Raw genomic sequence first — 16993 nt, 5'->3', positions numbered from 1 at the left:
GGAAAATGGTGAGTTTCTGTTTAATGGGTATAGGTTTTAGCTCTGCAAGGAAACGTTCTGGAGATTGGTTGTACATCAATGTGAATGTATGTAACACTACTAAACTGTACACTTAAACATGGTGAAGATGGTAAATTTCATATTTTACCACAATCATTTTCTTTAAAAAAGGTTTAATATGCTGCTCCCTCTGACACACCTTAATGTGCTTCCATCTCTGTTGAGTCTGCTTATACCAAAATGTCTCTACTTGATAAAGTAAAGCTACTCAGAAGCTTAGATACCTGATTATGCAGTTGAAATATCCTGAAAACAGAAAGATTTAGCATTTGTTTCCTTCTCATTCACCAGAAGTATGCCACAAGACACTGGATATCCAGTCATATGTACTATTCATGCAAAGCATTTGTATAGAAAACAATTATTTTCCACATATGGGATCTCAATCAACGGAATGCCAACATCTAAAATATGAGCAGACTTCTGGCTCTGGATTATGCAGATACAAGGGAATTTTAACACTTGTTTTCAAGAAAAAGTATTTATTTTACACCATTACAAAAATATTTAGGCACATAATTTTCATGTTTATGTCACCTGATTTACATACCTCAATTCCTCAGTACCTTTTAACACTAAAATGGTCATTTAGTAAATAGATTCTAAAATTAAAAAATACTGTGACAGGCTAACAACTGTAGACAAATATCAGTTGATCCATCAGCATGAGAAAGGAAACACTTGTGAAAAAAATAATCTCTAAAAACATTTTTGTGAAACAATAAATCTAACCAGTAGATTTCTCTTAAAAATGTATTTTCAAAGAACAAAGCTTTTAAAAAAAAAAACAAAAAAACAAAACTGCCACACTGTAAACTATCTCCTCATACCGTGAAGCAGCATCCTGAAAGTAAGACCTAGAAGATTGGTTTAAAGAACAGTGATGGTGCCAGGGACTCACAATATATAACAACTGAGACAGACCTGGAAGCAGGGGCATCATGGAGTCAAGTGCTTTCAATTCAGAGAGGGGAAAAGGAATGCTGGCCTTTGCAGGAGCCATCCTAAGGTGAAAAGCTGAGAAAGATTTAACTGAATTGTCATTCTAAAATGTAATCATCTTCCTTTAAGATAGAAAATAATTTTTCTAGCCAGACACATGGCACACACCTGTAATCCCAGCACTTTCAGAAGCTGAGGCAGAAGGATTACTTCAGGCCAGGAGTTCGAGACCAGCCTGGTAACACAGTGAGACCCTGTCTTTATTTAAAAAAAAAAAAAAAAAAAAAAACCGAGGGAAAAAAACCCCAAAAAGGGTTAGGGAGGGGGGAAGGGGAAGGGGGGAAAAAAAAAGGAAAAAAAAAAAAAAAAAAAAAAAAAAAAAAAAAAAAAAAAAAAGGAGGGGGAAAAGGGAGAAGAAAATAAATAACTTTATTTATTAAAGGAAATGTACCATCATAATATAAAAGCAATTTTGTTCTTTTTAAAAAAATAGGTAGAATCACCTGCATCACATAATGGTCACAATTGTGTCCAGTAGATATTTTTTAAAAAGACAGTGAACAGAAGAAACTTGTTACCCAAGGATTCTAGAGGCAATGAGGTACAGGGTCATGCTTTTCAGGATATACCATATTGCCCGGCCCTCTAGCATTTACAGAGCATAAATTAAGAATCCTGTTTTGCCTCGCATCTCACCATGAAATAATGACATGGTAGCCACATTTGCTGAGTGCCTAATATGTACTAGGCATTGTACTAAGTAGTTTCATATCCATTATCTCATTTATTCTGGATATTTTTCCCTCAAAGAGAGAAAAATCAATTACAGTCTTGTTCAATGAAAGAACCAAAATTACAGTTTTGGAAAAGCAAGACCATGTACAGTAGTGGAGGAGGCCTTACGCTACTTATAGAATTCTAAGAACTGTGTTGCTAAGAGCTAGAAGATTAATATGAATTATGAAAGTCATCTCGGATTTTAAAAAAATGCTTTAGCTCTGTGGGGCACCCCTAAAATCAGTGATATTGATAACTATGCAGGCAGCTCTTGTTTACAAAATCACTGACTCCTTTCATCTGTCTCCCTTCTCCCACTTAGGGTCCAGGTTACCATGTCCGGCTAAATAATTACACACTCCTTGAGAGCAAGAACCATGCCTTATCTTTTTTCCAGTGCTTAGCAAAATGCTTGGCATACAACAGCTACTTACTAAATCTTTGCTCACTGAAAAAGGCTGTAAAGTAAGGCAAGGCCAAAGTCCTGGGGTGCCACTTCAAACCAATTCAATGTGAAACTTCACTGTCTCTCAATGAGGATCCTCCATCAGCTTTACTGACCAAAACCCTCCATGGATTCCTGATACAACAGGACTACCAAAAGCATGTAAATGTACTTTTTTTAAAAACTAGGTACAAACTGGAGCCTATAAATGACTGACTTATAAAATCCACAGCCACATGGGGCAATTAAAACTCAACGGGACATGTTGGCAATGTGTAGCCAGGCCAACTAGGGTTATTCCAATCCATTTAGCATTGATTAGATTAGAAGCAGATTGGTCAAAGAGGACTTCACTTACATTGAACAGGATCCACTAGTCATAGAACTTGTCTTTTGGAAGACAAATTTGGAAGACTGCTCATCTGTTTCAATGAGAAAATTAAGGATTTAACTCTGTATTGCTCTGTTTCTCCCAGGAGGTAGTTAGCAGGACAAAGAAATTTTGCCTAGTAAATATCAACCATGAGGCAAAATCCAGACATTCTGGGAGATGCCATAGTGCCAGGTAAATCACCAGTATAACATACCATGCCTGCAATAATCAAAATACAAACTCCAAAAGACTACTCTTGTCTCCAGCGTGCACAGGCTGCTCCATCTTGTATTGCTGGTTAGCAGCTGAAGGAGGCATCCAGGAAGCAGCACACAGACAGGGCAGAAGCTGTAAGTTGCTGTGCTGCTCTGGTCAGATAGAAGTTTCCACATAAGCCAGGGCTCCCAAGGCACAGAAGCCTGTCACGGGCATTTAGTGAAGCTATAACTACACATGATTTTCTCAAATACTCCTAAGAGGTGACAGATCTCCTAGGGAACCTGACTCCCAAGAGGCAGTTCAACTCCTGGTGGGGCTCTAGCCCAACACCTGTTAAATACACCCAAAAGCCTTTCATGAAGAAATATTCTATAACAAAAATTATTCAAATTTCCCTCCTTTGTGTTGCTGACGAAAGGAACAGAATCACTAAAAACAGCTCTCACTATGCCCTTTCACTGTACCTAGGCAAAACCAGGAAGTGTTGGCAACATTTACAGCTAGAAAGAAGGGCATTACCAACTAAGGTCAGCCTGGAAGTGAGATAAGGTTCCAGGACAGGGTAACCTGTCACTCTTGCTGATCTGCAAAGTATGCTCCTCTCTTGACACCAAATTTAATCAACTGCTTGCTTTTTTGAAAAAGCTCAAGTGAACTCAGCTAGCATCTATTTCCTTACTCCCTCAGAGGGGAAGGGCAGTTAATCAAATGGCAGCATAGTTCAATAAAAAGGACATGAGTTTGATGTATTAGCAAGTCACCTTTCTCTGAGTTTTGTTTTCTCATTGGTAAAATAGGGAGAGTAAGACCCATCCGACACAAGATAACGTCCTTCACTCCCAGTGGAATTTTCTCAGATCAGAAGATGCTAGAAAAAAGTGAGTCTAAGGCTCTTAATGGAGCTTATAACTTGGGAGCTGGCAACAGGCATAATTCTAGGAACACAGCACCACGAGCCAGGCTTTAATAAAGACAAACCAAAGAGAAAGACAGGAATATGAAAATGATCTCAATATAAATTTTCAAATTAAAAAAAAATGAAAACCCTAATTGTTTAGGTCAACAGAGTCCAGTGGATTCCAAACCCAATGAAACAGACACTAGTGTGTGCCTTAGTACAAAGGTGCCTAATCTCTCGCACACTGCACAACTGGCCTGAGCAAACACACTAATCCCAAAAGTCAATGGATATCTCTGAGTCAAGTCACAGGATTATATTTAACACCTCCACCCTCCAGATTACCCCAAGAGGCAATTTAAGCAATTCCCATTCACAGCTGCTCTCCCAAAATGCAGCATTGGTTTTGAGAGAAGTTGGCAAGCTCAGTAAGTCATCCAAGGGGCCTATGACGTAGGTGGGAATGTTGAAAGGAGGGAAGTTTGCTCATTGCTCATGTTATTTAAGAAGGAAGGTGATGGCACTCTAACACTGAAACTGACAGAGAAAAACCAACCCTTGACAATACCAAGATGTCTAACCAGCCTTTCCCCTCAAACGAATAGATTCAGAAATGTGGGACCTCATCATATTGATACAAAAAGCAACCAACCAAAGGAAGGAGGCATGGGAAAACAGACTTACCTATATGACATTCTCACTTGGAGAGGGAGTTAATGCTGAGCTACACTGGTTTACAAAATGCAGCTCTTGTACCTCATCTCACATTGCATTTGGACTCATGCTGTTGCAGGGTAGGTAGGCAGGTACTTTTAATCCAATTTCCAGATTTGCGGCTTTTGAGTGCTACAACAACTTACTCCTAGTGACATCTTCTGAATCGATTAACAGAGCTAAATCCTCAATCTTACCTCAGTCACTATAGCAGGAGTGAGATGTTTCAACTACCTACACAAACATCTCTGTATCCCCAGCCTTTAGCACAATGCCTGGCACATACACTTAGACAACATTTTAGTTGAATCAATAAATCAAACAGATGAATAAATGAGTAAAAGGCCTACTTCCTCATGCCCTTCATTCTCCCCTTTCTACACAACAAAAAAGAACATATTTTCAAGGAATGCACTCTGCTCATCCCAAGAATGGCAGGGAAGCCAACATAGACAGCAATACACTTCAAAGCCCCAGATATTTTTAGGGTGCCAAAGTTGTTCTCTTTGGCAAATGCAATGATGACATGAAGACAATGCAATCATAAGAAATAAGATTCAAAGAGAAATTTCACATATTTGTCTGCATTTCCAGCAGAGGAAAGGCTAAACTGCCTCCAGATGCAGCAACAATTTGAATGAGGAAGCTCCAGTTGGAAAACATTATATATGCAGCTCTCAGGGACACCTGGATATCAAATTATGAAATAAAATACTTTCAAAACACTGATGTTTCACCATCGGCATAGAAGAAAAATAAATTAAAAAGCCCAGTACATTTTCCAGTCTGATATAAATTAATTCAAACAACGTATTTAAAATAGTCAATTATAAGTTTCTCTCATCATAAAATTTTAAAAGGCAGCAATCAATCCTCAGATTGTACATGTGCAAAGGAATGGTATTTCCTCCATAATCAAGACACCTCAGTGTCTCTGTAGGAATTGCCAGTGTTCTGAGTAGATTAAAACTTAGGCCTACGTAGATGAAGCAATCCTCTGGTCACACTGCTCCTTTCCCCTTAACATCCAGCTTGTTACTAGCCTCTGACTGCTTGCTCAGCTGCTCTTCAGTGAAAGTGATATAGGAATACACCAGGCTCCCAGCAATGCTGCAAAACAGAAAACCACCATTAGAGATGGAGGAAGAGAGGGTTTTAGGTAAACACTCTATTTGGTTAAAAAAAAAAACAACTTACACCAAAAAATTAGATAAGGGTAAAATTTCACAGTGGGGAATTGTACAATTAATATAATGGAATACTATGCATCTATTAAAATGGTATAAAATAAAAACAGGTATCATATTAGATTTTATGAGACATCTTAAATTTTTAAGAGAAAATATCTCATAAAACATCAAGCATTGTCTAATCCCATTTTATTTAAATGAACATGAATATGTACATCAATATGCACTGGAATAGACAAAAGTCTGTAAGGAACACACCAAGAATATTAACAGTGGTTACAGCTGGATGTTAACATTACAGGTAAATTTTTACTTGTATTTTTGCATTTTGAAAAACAGGCATTAAGAGGAACCATCCCAAATTTGTAAGTTAAATATGCAGACCCTAGGAGATTCACAGAGCTGATTTCTCTCTGACTAAAAGCAAGTTCACAGTGGGGGACTTATCATCTGAGCCATCAGCCTATGACAGGTGGTTGCTGGTACCCCTCACTTATCTACCACCAGGAGGGTACACTCTTTGGTGACTGATTACTCAGTCCATTCTCTGTGGGGACCTCAAACTCACCTAGGATACACAGCCTCCTGTCCTACTCACTAAGTGGAAAGTAGGCTGGAGGAGCTCACAGATCCAATCACTCCTGGCCTGCCCTCCCTGGCTCTTCCACTGAAACTGCCACCCAAGACTCTCTTGGTTTCCAGCCAGCTGGGTGCCTGACCTGGGCTCAAATTCTTCTGCCCTGGGTTTGGCACTCATCTATCGTCTGACCACTTGATTCACGAACTTGCTGCTTATTTGAAATTAGTTCTGTTCTCTTCTGGGCTTTGACATCAGCCCCTGACCAGTGCAGAAGGGTAAGAGATGCCGAGCTCTTGTTCCCACTAGGAAGAAAGCGGGATCAGGCACTGGCGCTTGTTCTTCACTGCACATGCTCACATAGTATTAGCCATTGTCTGAGACCCCAATCAACCAAAAATAAAGGCTTTTCCAATCTAACCTTCCCAAACAGATTCTTCCTTTTCCTCATCTGCACCTCACAGCACTTAAGAGCAAACAAATTATTAACATCTACATGTTAAGCATTTCATATACATTTCCTGTTTTTGCAGTATTCCTGCAAGGTACAATATCCCTCCAAGGTGTCCATTTTATAGATGAGGAAAGTCCCAGAGTCATAAGGTACCTTGCTCAGGGTCACAAAGCATTCTAATGATGCACCAGAATAAAACCCAGGTCAGTCTTTCTCCACTCCAACTGCTGCCTCCCTTATGACCCCTGCGCCACTGGATATTAGTTACACATCCTCATTTTGTCCTTATCATCTTGTTAGTTTCCCATGGCCTTATTCTTTTAGCTGTACAGAGACTCTGGCAATTGGCCTGGCACTTTTTAGCAACACAATAGGTAACTGCTGAACTGAGTATCCCCTATCACCCCACTAAGAAAGGGGCCTCATGAACTGAGTAAGACCAGATAATTCTTAGGCCAATGTTCATAGAGCTTCATCTTTTCCTTCATCTAGCAGCTTTTTCCCATTTAATTTTTTTTTTTGGAATTTGATGACTCTCCTAGAGGTTCACATGTATGTCCATTCACATGACAGTCAATTTCCCTTTGCCTCCAACCCACCCCAAAACAAAGTAGAAGGGCTGCCTCTCCTTTCTTTCATCCTGCGTTTCTCTAGCTTCTCCTTCCCAGAACCTAAAAAACAAAAATGCTTTCTTATTTTTCCTGTTAAGACAATCTTTGTTAAGACAACCTTTGATGTTCATATTAAGCCTATTTAAACTGGTTAGGAATACTGGGGAAGCACAGGATAGAAGAAGACAAAGAATGTCCTAGAATTTATTCCAGGCATAGCCCTAATGATAATGTCAGACCCTATACTCCCAGCATAGTTAATGTATTGAAAAAACACTGACTCTACAGTTAGGTCTTGGTTCAAATCCTGAATATACTATAGGTTGAGTATCTCTTATCTAAAACGCTTGGAATCAGAAGTGTTTCTGATTTCAAATTTTGGAATATCTGCATTATATTTACCAGCCAAGCATCCAAATCCCAAATCTGAAATATTCCAACAAGCATTTCCTTTGAGTGTCTGTCAGCATTCAAAAATTCCAGATTTTGGAGCATTCTCGATTTTAGATGTTCAACATGCACTAGCTATGTGACCCTAGGCAAGTTAATTTCTCTGAGATTCCATTTCTGTATTAATCAAATAAGAAGAATGTTATCTGTCTAAGCTTGTCTATGGATTAAATGAGATTACATAAATAATCTTCTCTTCATTCTCTTCTCCCCTCCCTTCCATGTCAGCCGACACTCACAGACCAGAGGGGAGATATACTCCTGACAAAAGGTAAGCTGTTACAATAATAAATATCATACTCCATTTAAACTGCTATAAAAATACCATAAATGGTGGCTTATAAACAACAGAAATTTATTTCTCACAGTCCTAGAGGCTGGGGAGTCCAAGATCAAGCCAGATTTAATGTCTAGAGAGGGTTCTCTTTCTGATTCATAAACAGTACCTTCTCATCAGGCTCTAGGATCTCTTATATAAGGGCACTAATCTCATTCATGAGGGTGCCAACTCCATGACCTAATCATCTCCCAAAGCCCTACCTCCTAATATAATCACTTTGGGAGCTGAGAGCTCAACATATGAATTTTGGAGGAATACAAACATTCAGACCATAGAGCAAGGAGACATAACATTATGAAAGAGGGGGCGCACTACTGCCACAAGGTTGTAACTTGAGGCAACAACAAAATATTTTTAATTTCATCTTTATTACTGACTTGATCATTATCAACTATAAATATTCAGAAAGGGCAATTCATGAACCACCTGAAGAGAAAGGAATATTCATCAATGAGATTACTATGCATTATATAGTGATTAATAAATGCTTTGGAAAGGAACTATAAGTTGCTCTCTAGCAGCTTTGGGGAAGGGGGAATTTGGGGGGAAGAGAAAGGGAAAATGAAGAAAAGCCCAGATTTGAAGGGGTGAAGGGTTATATCTGAATTTTTATACATCATTACCAAATGATTCTAAATCAGGATCTTCTACTACTTCAAACAAAGACCCTTTTACTAATCTATTGGCCTCATAAATATTCACATTAAAGCTGATATCTTCTAGTACTCTGAAATTGGTGTTAATATATTAGATCATCCTAAATACTCATTTTTTAAAAGAAGAACCCCTGGTATTAGAAATGGTCAACAAACTTTTTCTTTTAAAAAGTTAAAACATGCATATCAAAAATAAGGTACAAACATTATGCAAGCCTAGGTTTATGCATTTAAAAAAACTTTCAAGCAATGTTTTCATCTGTCTAATCTTCAAACCATGGCACTACCAGCTCTTTTTTTTTTGAGAGAGAGTCTCACTCTGTTGCCAGGCTGGAGTGCAGTGGCACGGTCTCGGCTCACTGCAACCTCCACCTCCTGGGTTCAAGCGATTCTCCTGCCTCAGCCTTCTGAATAGCTGGGACTACAGGCGCATGCCAACACGCCCAGCTAATTTTATATTTTTTGTAGAGACAGGGTTTCACCATGTTGGCCAGGATGGTCTCCATCTCTTGACTTTCTGATTCACCCACCATGGCCTCCCAAAGTGGCACTGCCAACTCTTAATTCATAGAGACCTGCTGTGGCAGACACAGCTGGGAGACAACCAGAAAAAAAAGACAAAGTTACAGTTCCTGAGACAGGGACGTTGTTAGTTAGAATACTGCAAATCTGACTGGAATGTACCAAACTGCTTCCAATCTATTGACTCTACTAAATCTACTTCATCTGCTCTGATCCACTTTTGATCTTCAAAAGCAATACAAACACAGTCTACTTCTCCTAAACTTACAGTCATGGACATATTCATTAGCCCCCAACAATTAGATATCCATTCCAAAAATACAGACTACAAATGCTTTCAATATAGCAACCTCATGGCCAGGGAACAAGAGTCCTAATAGTCCAGGCTATTTCCATCACATCTCATCACTGACATGTTTGTTCATGTGTCTAGGCAGCTAGCTCTGCCTCCCAGATTAGACCCTGCCTTCTGTATGTCAAATAAGCCAATCTATATCAAAACCTATGAACCAAGAGTTTGACTTGTACTGCTATTTCCTAACAAACAAAATTCCTGCCAAATAATTGAAACCAGGTTTCTGGGTACATTCTTCCTACAATGACCAAAGACATCTTCACTCTCCATACAGCAACTCTTAGGAAGTCTTTTCCCATCTTCTTCCTCACTAGCCTAATACAGCAGAGCTGTATTGCCTCTGTATCTACTACCTTTCAAAACTTTCCAATCTGAACAGAGAGAAACACAAAGGTGTCATAGTGTTGAATAAAGAGAATCTAACTTGCACTCTGCCACTTGCAAAGCTCTATGATGTGGGGCAAGTTACTTAGCTCCTTAGAGCTTCAGTTCCCTCATACCTGTGAAATCGAGACTATAATACCATTCTTACAGGATTGAAGTAGAAATTATATTACATAATTTAATTATATGACAGTATGTTATACATATTAGCATGTTATGTTATAGATATGTTATTATACGTTACATTATATGTATATTAGCATATTATGTTAAATTATATACTTAAATTATATGAGACAATAGTTCATTTCACAATGTTAAGTAGCATGCAGTGGCCACCCAATAAGGATAAAACGGCAGTAAAAGTCAAACTCTTGGTCAAAATGCTAAGGCACACCAGGGGCTGATATCAATGAACAGTAAAAAGATGAAAGGGGTTTTGGCAATTGCTGCTTCTCTTCATCCTCATGGCTGCAATACCCCATTTGCCCAGAAAATCAAGGAGTCCAAAGTACAATAAGACATTCCTGTTTTTGATCATCCCAACTAGGTATTAATTGTATGGCAAGTAAGTAAGTTTTGACCCAACCTCTACCATCTGCAGTCTATTAGTGTCTCTCAGAATGTCTTCCTAATTGGGCACTCATTCTTCCTGTTATGAGACATCTGAGAGGCACCTCACACTCGGTTACTAACCTACTTTTCCAGTGTTACCCTTGTGAAATCCCTCTTAATCTAACCACACTGGAGAGCCTACTGGCCGCTCTCCCCAGTCCTCATCCAACACCTGCATTTCCACCTTCATGCTTTTGTTTGGTCAGGGTAAATTTCCTTGAGAAGGTAACATCTGAGCAAAATCTTATAGGTATAAAAGAGTCAGCCATGCAAATAATCTGGCAGTATATTCCAGGCAGGGAAAATATTCAGTCTAAAAGTTCTGAAGAGGGAGCATGCCAAATATCCTAGAGGAACAGCAAGGAGGTCTATACAGATGAAGTAGAGTAAGGGAGAAGAAGAGAAGCAGTGGCTAAAGTTAAAGAAGTAAACGGGCTAGATCTAGTGGGGCCTTGGAAGGACTTTGGAACTTCAATAGTCATGGGTGGAGAGTATGGGAGCATTAAAAGAATGATATATTCAGATTTACCTTTTACAAAGAATGTGTACTGCCTACTCTGTTGAGAGTGTATGGCAAGAGAGGGAGGTGGATGAATCAAGCCAGGCGTAAAAGTGTATAAGATTAGGGCAATAATCTAGGCAAGCTGGTAGCTTAGATGAGTATGAAAGCAATGCTAATAGTGAGAAGAGATCTTCTGTTGGATAGTTTCTGAAGGTAAAACCCATAAAATTTGCTAACGCACTGGATATTAGATATGAGATAGAAAGGTCAAAGACAACACCAAGATTTTTAAATGGAGTAGCTAGAAGGATGGGGTCTCCATCAACTAAGATGATAGAGACTATGGGTAGTGCAGACTTTGAAAGAAAGAAAAAGAGTTCAATTTAAGACATGTCAGCAGGAAATGTCATGTGGTCTGCTGGAGAACAGAGGTCTGGCCCAAACAGAAATTTGATCATTTTTAGGCATGTAAACAGTATTTAAAACCATAGGATTCAAAATTCAAGAACTGCAAAAGATCTTTCAAACAATACAAGTAACCCCCTTCACTGATGAAGACATGTAAGATCTAAAGAAAGGTAGTAACATGTCTGAGGTCAGGCACACATCAAACAATTGTTTGTTATTCTTCTTTAGCCCTGTATTTAGAGAACATTGCACTGGCAACTAGCATAATAATTAGAGTGCTTTCAAGGCTAAATAAAGGGAGTTCAACTTCTAGAAAAAATTCCCCAAATATTCTGCATAGCATATAGAAGCATTTTCTCTCCCCACAACCTTTTTTTTTAGGCCAAAATGCAGTGCAATCACAGCTCACTGCAGCCTTGGCCTCCTCCTAAGTGATCCTCTTACCTCAGCCTCTCAAATAGCTGGGACTACAGGCGTGCACTACCATGCCCAGGTAATACTGGTATTTTTTTTTGTAGAGATGGGGTTTTGCAATGTTGCCCAGGCTGGTCTCAAACTCCTGGGCTCAAGCAATCTGTCCACCTCAGTCTCCCAAAGTGTTGAGATTATAGGTATAAGCCACCATGCCCAACATCTCCCCGCTTCTTAAAACGCATTATGTAGAGACATTAAATATGTAGCACAAAAAAGGTACTCCATAATGTTTATTAATGAATAAATTTTCCATCAATATAGTAGCCTAACCTTATTGTGAAACTATTTGAATATCCAATCCCCAGTTTTCAATTTAATTAAATACTTTTACTTACCTGATATTTAAGCCAATGAAGTTTGTCCACGTGAAAATATAATCTCCACCAAAAACCATTCCAATGTAAGTTATTAATATATTCTAAAAATAAAAATAGTAATATACTGTTACATAGGTTTAACTGAGTTTCTTAAATATATATAAAACTCATCCAAATATCTATCCTTAAAATCCAAAAGCAAATAAAAGACAACGAAAACCCACCAACCCTAATAATAGTATAAGCAATCAGTGACATTAGCCTCTTCCCAATCTATTTCTCCAGAAGATAAATGCTTTTGCCAAAATTGAAGAAAACTATCAGCAGAATGGGAGAAAATATTCACAAACTATGCATTGGACAAAGGTTTCATATCTGGAATTGATAAGCAACCTAATTCAACCAACAAAATACAAATAATCCCATTAAAAGATGGGCAAAGGACATGAACAGACATTTCTCAAAAGAAAATACACATGCAGCAAATAAATATATGAAAAAGGCTCATCACTAATCATCAGAGAAATATAAATCAAAACCACAATGGGATACCATCTCACACCAGTCAGGATGGCTATTATTAAAAAGTCAAAAAACAACAGATGTTGGCAAAGGTTGGAGAGCAAAGGGAATGCTTATTTATACACTGTTGGGGGGAATATAAATTTAGTTAAGCCCCTGTGGAAAGCAGTGTGGACATTTATCAAAGAACTTATAACAGAAGTACCATCTGACTCACCAATCCCACTACTGGGTTATATCCCCAAAGGAAAATAAATTGTTCTACAAAAGAGACACATGTACTCTTATGTTCACTGCAATATTATTCCCAACAGCCAAGATATGCAATCAACCAAGATGCCCATTAATGATGGACTGTGGTACACACATATCATGGAATACTATGCAGTCATAAAAAAGAACAAAATCATGTCCTTTGCAGCAACATGGATGCAGCATGAGGCCAAACTAACATAGGAACAGAAAACCAAATACCACATGCTCTCACTTGTAAATGGGAGCTAAACACTGAATGAATGTACATGGATACAAAGATAAGAGCAACAGACACTGGGGGCTGCTTGAGGTGGGAGCGTAAAAGGGGAGTGTAAGTAGGGAGACTACCTGTTGGGTACTACGCTCGCTACCTAGGTGACAGGATCATTTGTACACTAGGTCTCAGTGACACATAATTTACCCATATAACAAACCTGCACATGCACCTCCAGAACCTAAAATATCTTTGCCTCTTCTTCCAAAATGGAAAAAAGGGAATGGTGGGGACTTTACCAATATAATGACTGTTTTTAGAGGAATCTTCCTTGGTATCTTAAGAAAACACATGAGAAATCAAGGTATTATACTTAAAATCACTTCTCCTGACACTCGCAGGTGCAAACATCTTCTGGCTCCCTTTTAATTATCTTAAGACCACAAAAACAAAAAATAAGTTTCTAAAATTTAAACTAGAGGCTGAATATCCCTTATCAGGTCCCAAATGCTTGAGACTAGAAGTATTTCAGATTTTGTAATATTTCCATTACACTTACCAGTTTTGTATCTCAAATCCAAAAATCCAAATCTTCAATGATTATTTCCTTTGAATATCATGTTGGCATTCAAAAAGTTTTAGACTCTGGAGCAAGCATTTTGGATTTCAGATTTGGAGTTGCAGGAAATCAAAATATTTTACCCCCAAATATATTTCTTTAACATACAGTATTTTTTTTTTCTTTTTTTTTTTTAGATGGAGTCTCACTCTGTTGCCAGGCTGGAGTGCAGTGATGCAATCTTGGCTCACTGCAACCTCCGTCTCCCGGTTCAAGTGATTCTTCTCCCTCAGCCTCCCGAGTAGCTGGGACTATGGGAGCACATCACCACACCCTACTAATTTTTGTGTTTTTAGTAGAGATGGGGTTTCACTATGTTGGCCAGGATGGTCTCGATCTCCTGATCGCAGGATCCACCTGCCTCAGCCTCCCAAAGTGCTGGGATTACAGGTGTGAGCCACCGCACCTGGCCAACATACGGTAGTCTTAGATGGTCGTCAGAAAGCCAATAAACAGAAGTAGCTCTGCAAAGCTGTCTTTTGTGAGGGAAATTTACATTTGTAAAAAATCTACACTGACTGCAGTCAGGCCTTCCCTTGTCCAGATCTAGGAAACATTAACTGAGTGTCTGACATCTTTAATGGTCTAAAAAACCATCTATCATCTATTCTTTCTAAGGGCTGCTACCTGTGAGATTTCATCTGTATAACAAGACCACCTTTGCTAGCCAAGCCTCCTCTTCTCTCCCTCCTATAACCTATTTTGCCCAATCTAAGCCCCCATTCTTTCTGTAACTTCAAGATAGTATGTAAGCTTCTATGACCCACTAGGAGGTTGGGCAGTCACTCTGCAATATTCTCCATATACACATTAATAAATTAGATACGTTTTTATTTTACTAGTCTGTCTACGGTGAGCTGATTTTTTTTTTTAATTTTATTTTGGGCTCTGGTGTACATGTGCACATCCTGCATCCTGTAGGACTGTTGCATAGGTACATACATGCCATAGTGGTTTGCTGTCTCCATCCCCCCGCCCCACCCCCGCATCACCTGATCAGGCATTTCTCCCAGTGTTATCCATCCCTCCCCATCCTCCCTGCCCACCCCCTACCCCACCCCCACTTTCCCTCCTCTCCACCCCCACACCTAGCCCAATCGCCTACATCAGGCATTTCTCCCAGTGTTATCCCTTCCCATCCTTCCTGCCCACCCCCTCACTCTGCTTTCCCTCCCCTCCATCCCCACACCTAGCCCAGTGAGTGTTGTTCTCTTCCCTGTGCCCAAGTGTTCTCACTGTTCGTCACCCGCCTATGAGAGAAAACATGTGGTGTTTGGTTTTCTGTTCTTGTGTCAGTTTGCTAAGAATGATGGTTTCTAGATTCATCCATGTCTCTACAAAGGACAAAAACTCATCATTTTTTATGGCTGCATAGTATTCCATGGTATATATGTGCCACATTTTCTTTGTCCAGTCTATCGTTGATGGGCATGTGGGTTGGTTCCAGGTCTCTGCTACCGTAAACAGCACTGCAATGAACATACGTGTGAATCTGTCTTTACAAAAGAGCATTTATAATCCTTTGGGTATATACCCAGTAATGGGATTCCTGGGTCAAATGGAATTTCTGTTTCTAGATCCTTGAGGAATCACCACACTGTCTTCCATAATGGTTGAACTAATTTACACTCCCACCAACAGTGTAGAAGTGTTCCTTCTTCTCCACATCCTCTCCACCATCTGCTGTCTCCAGATTTTTTAATGATCGCCATTCTAACCAGTGTGAGATGGTATCTCAATGTGGTTTTGATTTGAATTTCTCTAATGACCAATGATGATGAGCATTTTTTTCATATGTTTGTTGGCCTCATATATGTCTTTTGAAAAGTGTCTGTTTGTATCCTTTGCCCACTTTTGAATGGCTTTTTTCTTGTAAATCTGCTTTAGTTCTTTGTAGATTCTGGATTTTAGCCCTTTGTTAGATGGGTATATTGCAAAAAAATTTTCCCATTCTGTTGGTTGCTGATTCACTCCAATGATTGTTTCTTTTGCTGTCAAGAAGCTCTTAAGTTTAATTAGATCCCATTTGTCTATTTTGGCTTCTGTTGCTGTTGCTTTTGGTGTTTCTCTGACCTATTATTTATCATAGGCCTCTAGATTAGGCCTATGAGACACAAAGTAAATTGCTACAGTGTAAAAGGCCAAAAAGAAACTTCAAAATTATTTTTCTAATAAAATGCCCTTTGAGAGAACCTTCAAAATTATGTCAGCTTCTAGGCCTAAGGATGAAGACAGGAAGTTGCCATAGAAAGGATTTTTTTATTATTTGAAGGGAAAAAAATAAAATTAGGTATCATTTAACAATAAACAAGTCCAGTAGGCAACTTAGGAAAGTGTATAATAGGACCTCATCCAATACAGAGTCCAGGGAGAAGTTGGATTAATATATATAAGTTATCCAAGGAACTTCAGAAATGAAGGGGACAGAGAATCTAAACCATGCTGCTCAAAATCAGAAGTTGGAAAACCTGTAGGTATAAATTAGGATATCCTAAGCAAGGTTGGCTATCAAGAAAAGACACCAACGTCTTCAAAAAAGAAATTATCAGGAAGCACTGAAGACTCATGGTAGCTCAAAACTAAGACTGCAATTCTCAAACTTTAGTATACCTGACAATTGCCTGGAAACCTTGTTAAATATAAAGATTTCTAAGCTTTACTCTAGAGATCCTGACTTAGTCTATCTGGGTAGGCCTTGGAATTTCTACTTTTAACTGGTTATCCTAAGTGATTTTCCCACCATGCTGAAGAGAAAAATGAATGCTGACCTAAGGATTTGCAGGGGTTTCTCAAGCACAAAAGGAAGCTTAAAGTCCTCTGTCAGAGGAATGGCTGAGCTAAATGGGTTATGACTGGGACACTAATGACAGAAGCTCCACTGTGGTCTGTGAGACTTTGACCTTGCAAGGGTATCAGTGGATTCCCATCTGTCTGCAGGTGCAAGCCATCCTTCAACACTGATACCCTGCACCAGTGAGAAGCAAGAGCAACAGTGAACTAATCAGACATTTCCGTTTTTGCCTCCCTGTGAAGTTTGAAAGTAAAATTAATCATCCTGGAATGAGTAAATCCATGGAGTTCGTGTACTACTGTGAGGAGG

The 16993-nt window shown here is 39.0% G+C and overlaps 1 protein-coding gene across 2 annotated transcripts in view; it reads right to left on the bottom strand.

The window, feature by feature from the left end:
• Window positions 1-1390: 1390 nt before the first annotated feature.
• The window catches only part of SLC35D1 (solute carrier family 35 member D1), a 57199-nt gene continuing 41596 nt past the window's right edge, over window positions 1391-16993 (bottom strand). For both annotated transcript variants that reach the window (XM_017532445.2, XM_017532435.2), the window contains 2 exons: window positions 12302-12384; window positions 1391-5538 (listed from right to left, as the gene is read on the bottom strand). In XM_017532445.2, coding sequence (XP_017387934.1) covers window positions 5430-5538; window positions 12302-12384 — 192 coding nt within the window. In that variant the 3' untranslated portion in view covers window positions 1391-5429. The remainder of the gene's footprint in view (window positions 5539-12301; window positions 12385-16993) is intronic.

This window comes from Cebus imitator, unplaced genomic scaffold, assembly GCF_001604975.1.
Source record: "Cebus imitator isolate Cc_AM_T3 unplaced genomic scaffold, Cebus_imitator-1.0 Scaffold3, whole genome shotgun sequence".
Classification (NCBI taxonomy): domain Eukaryota; kingdom Metazoa; phylum Chordata; class Mammalia; order Primates; family Cebidae; genus Cebus; species Cebus imitator.
This window is presented reverse-complemented; position numbering and strand designations above follow the sequence as displayed.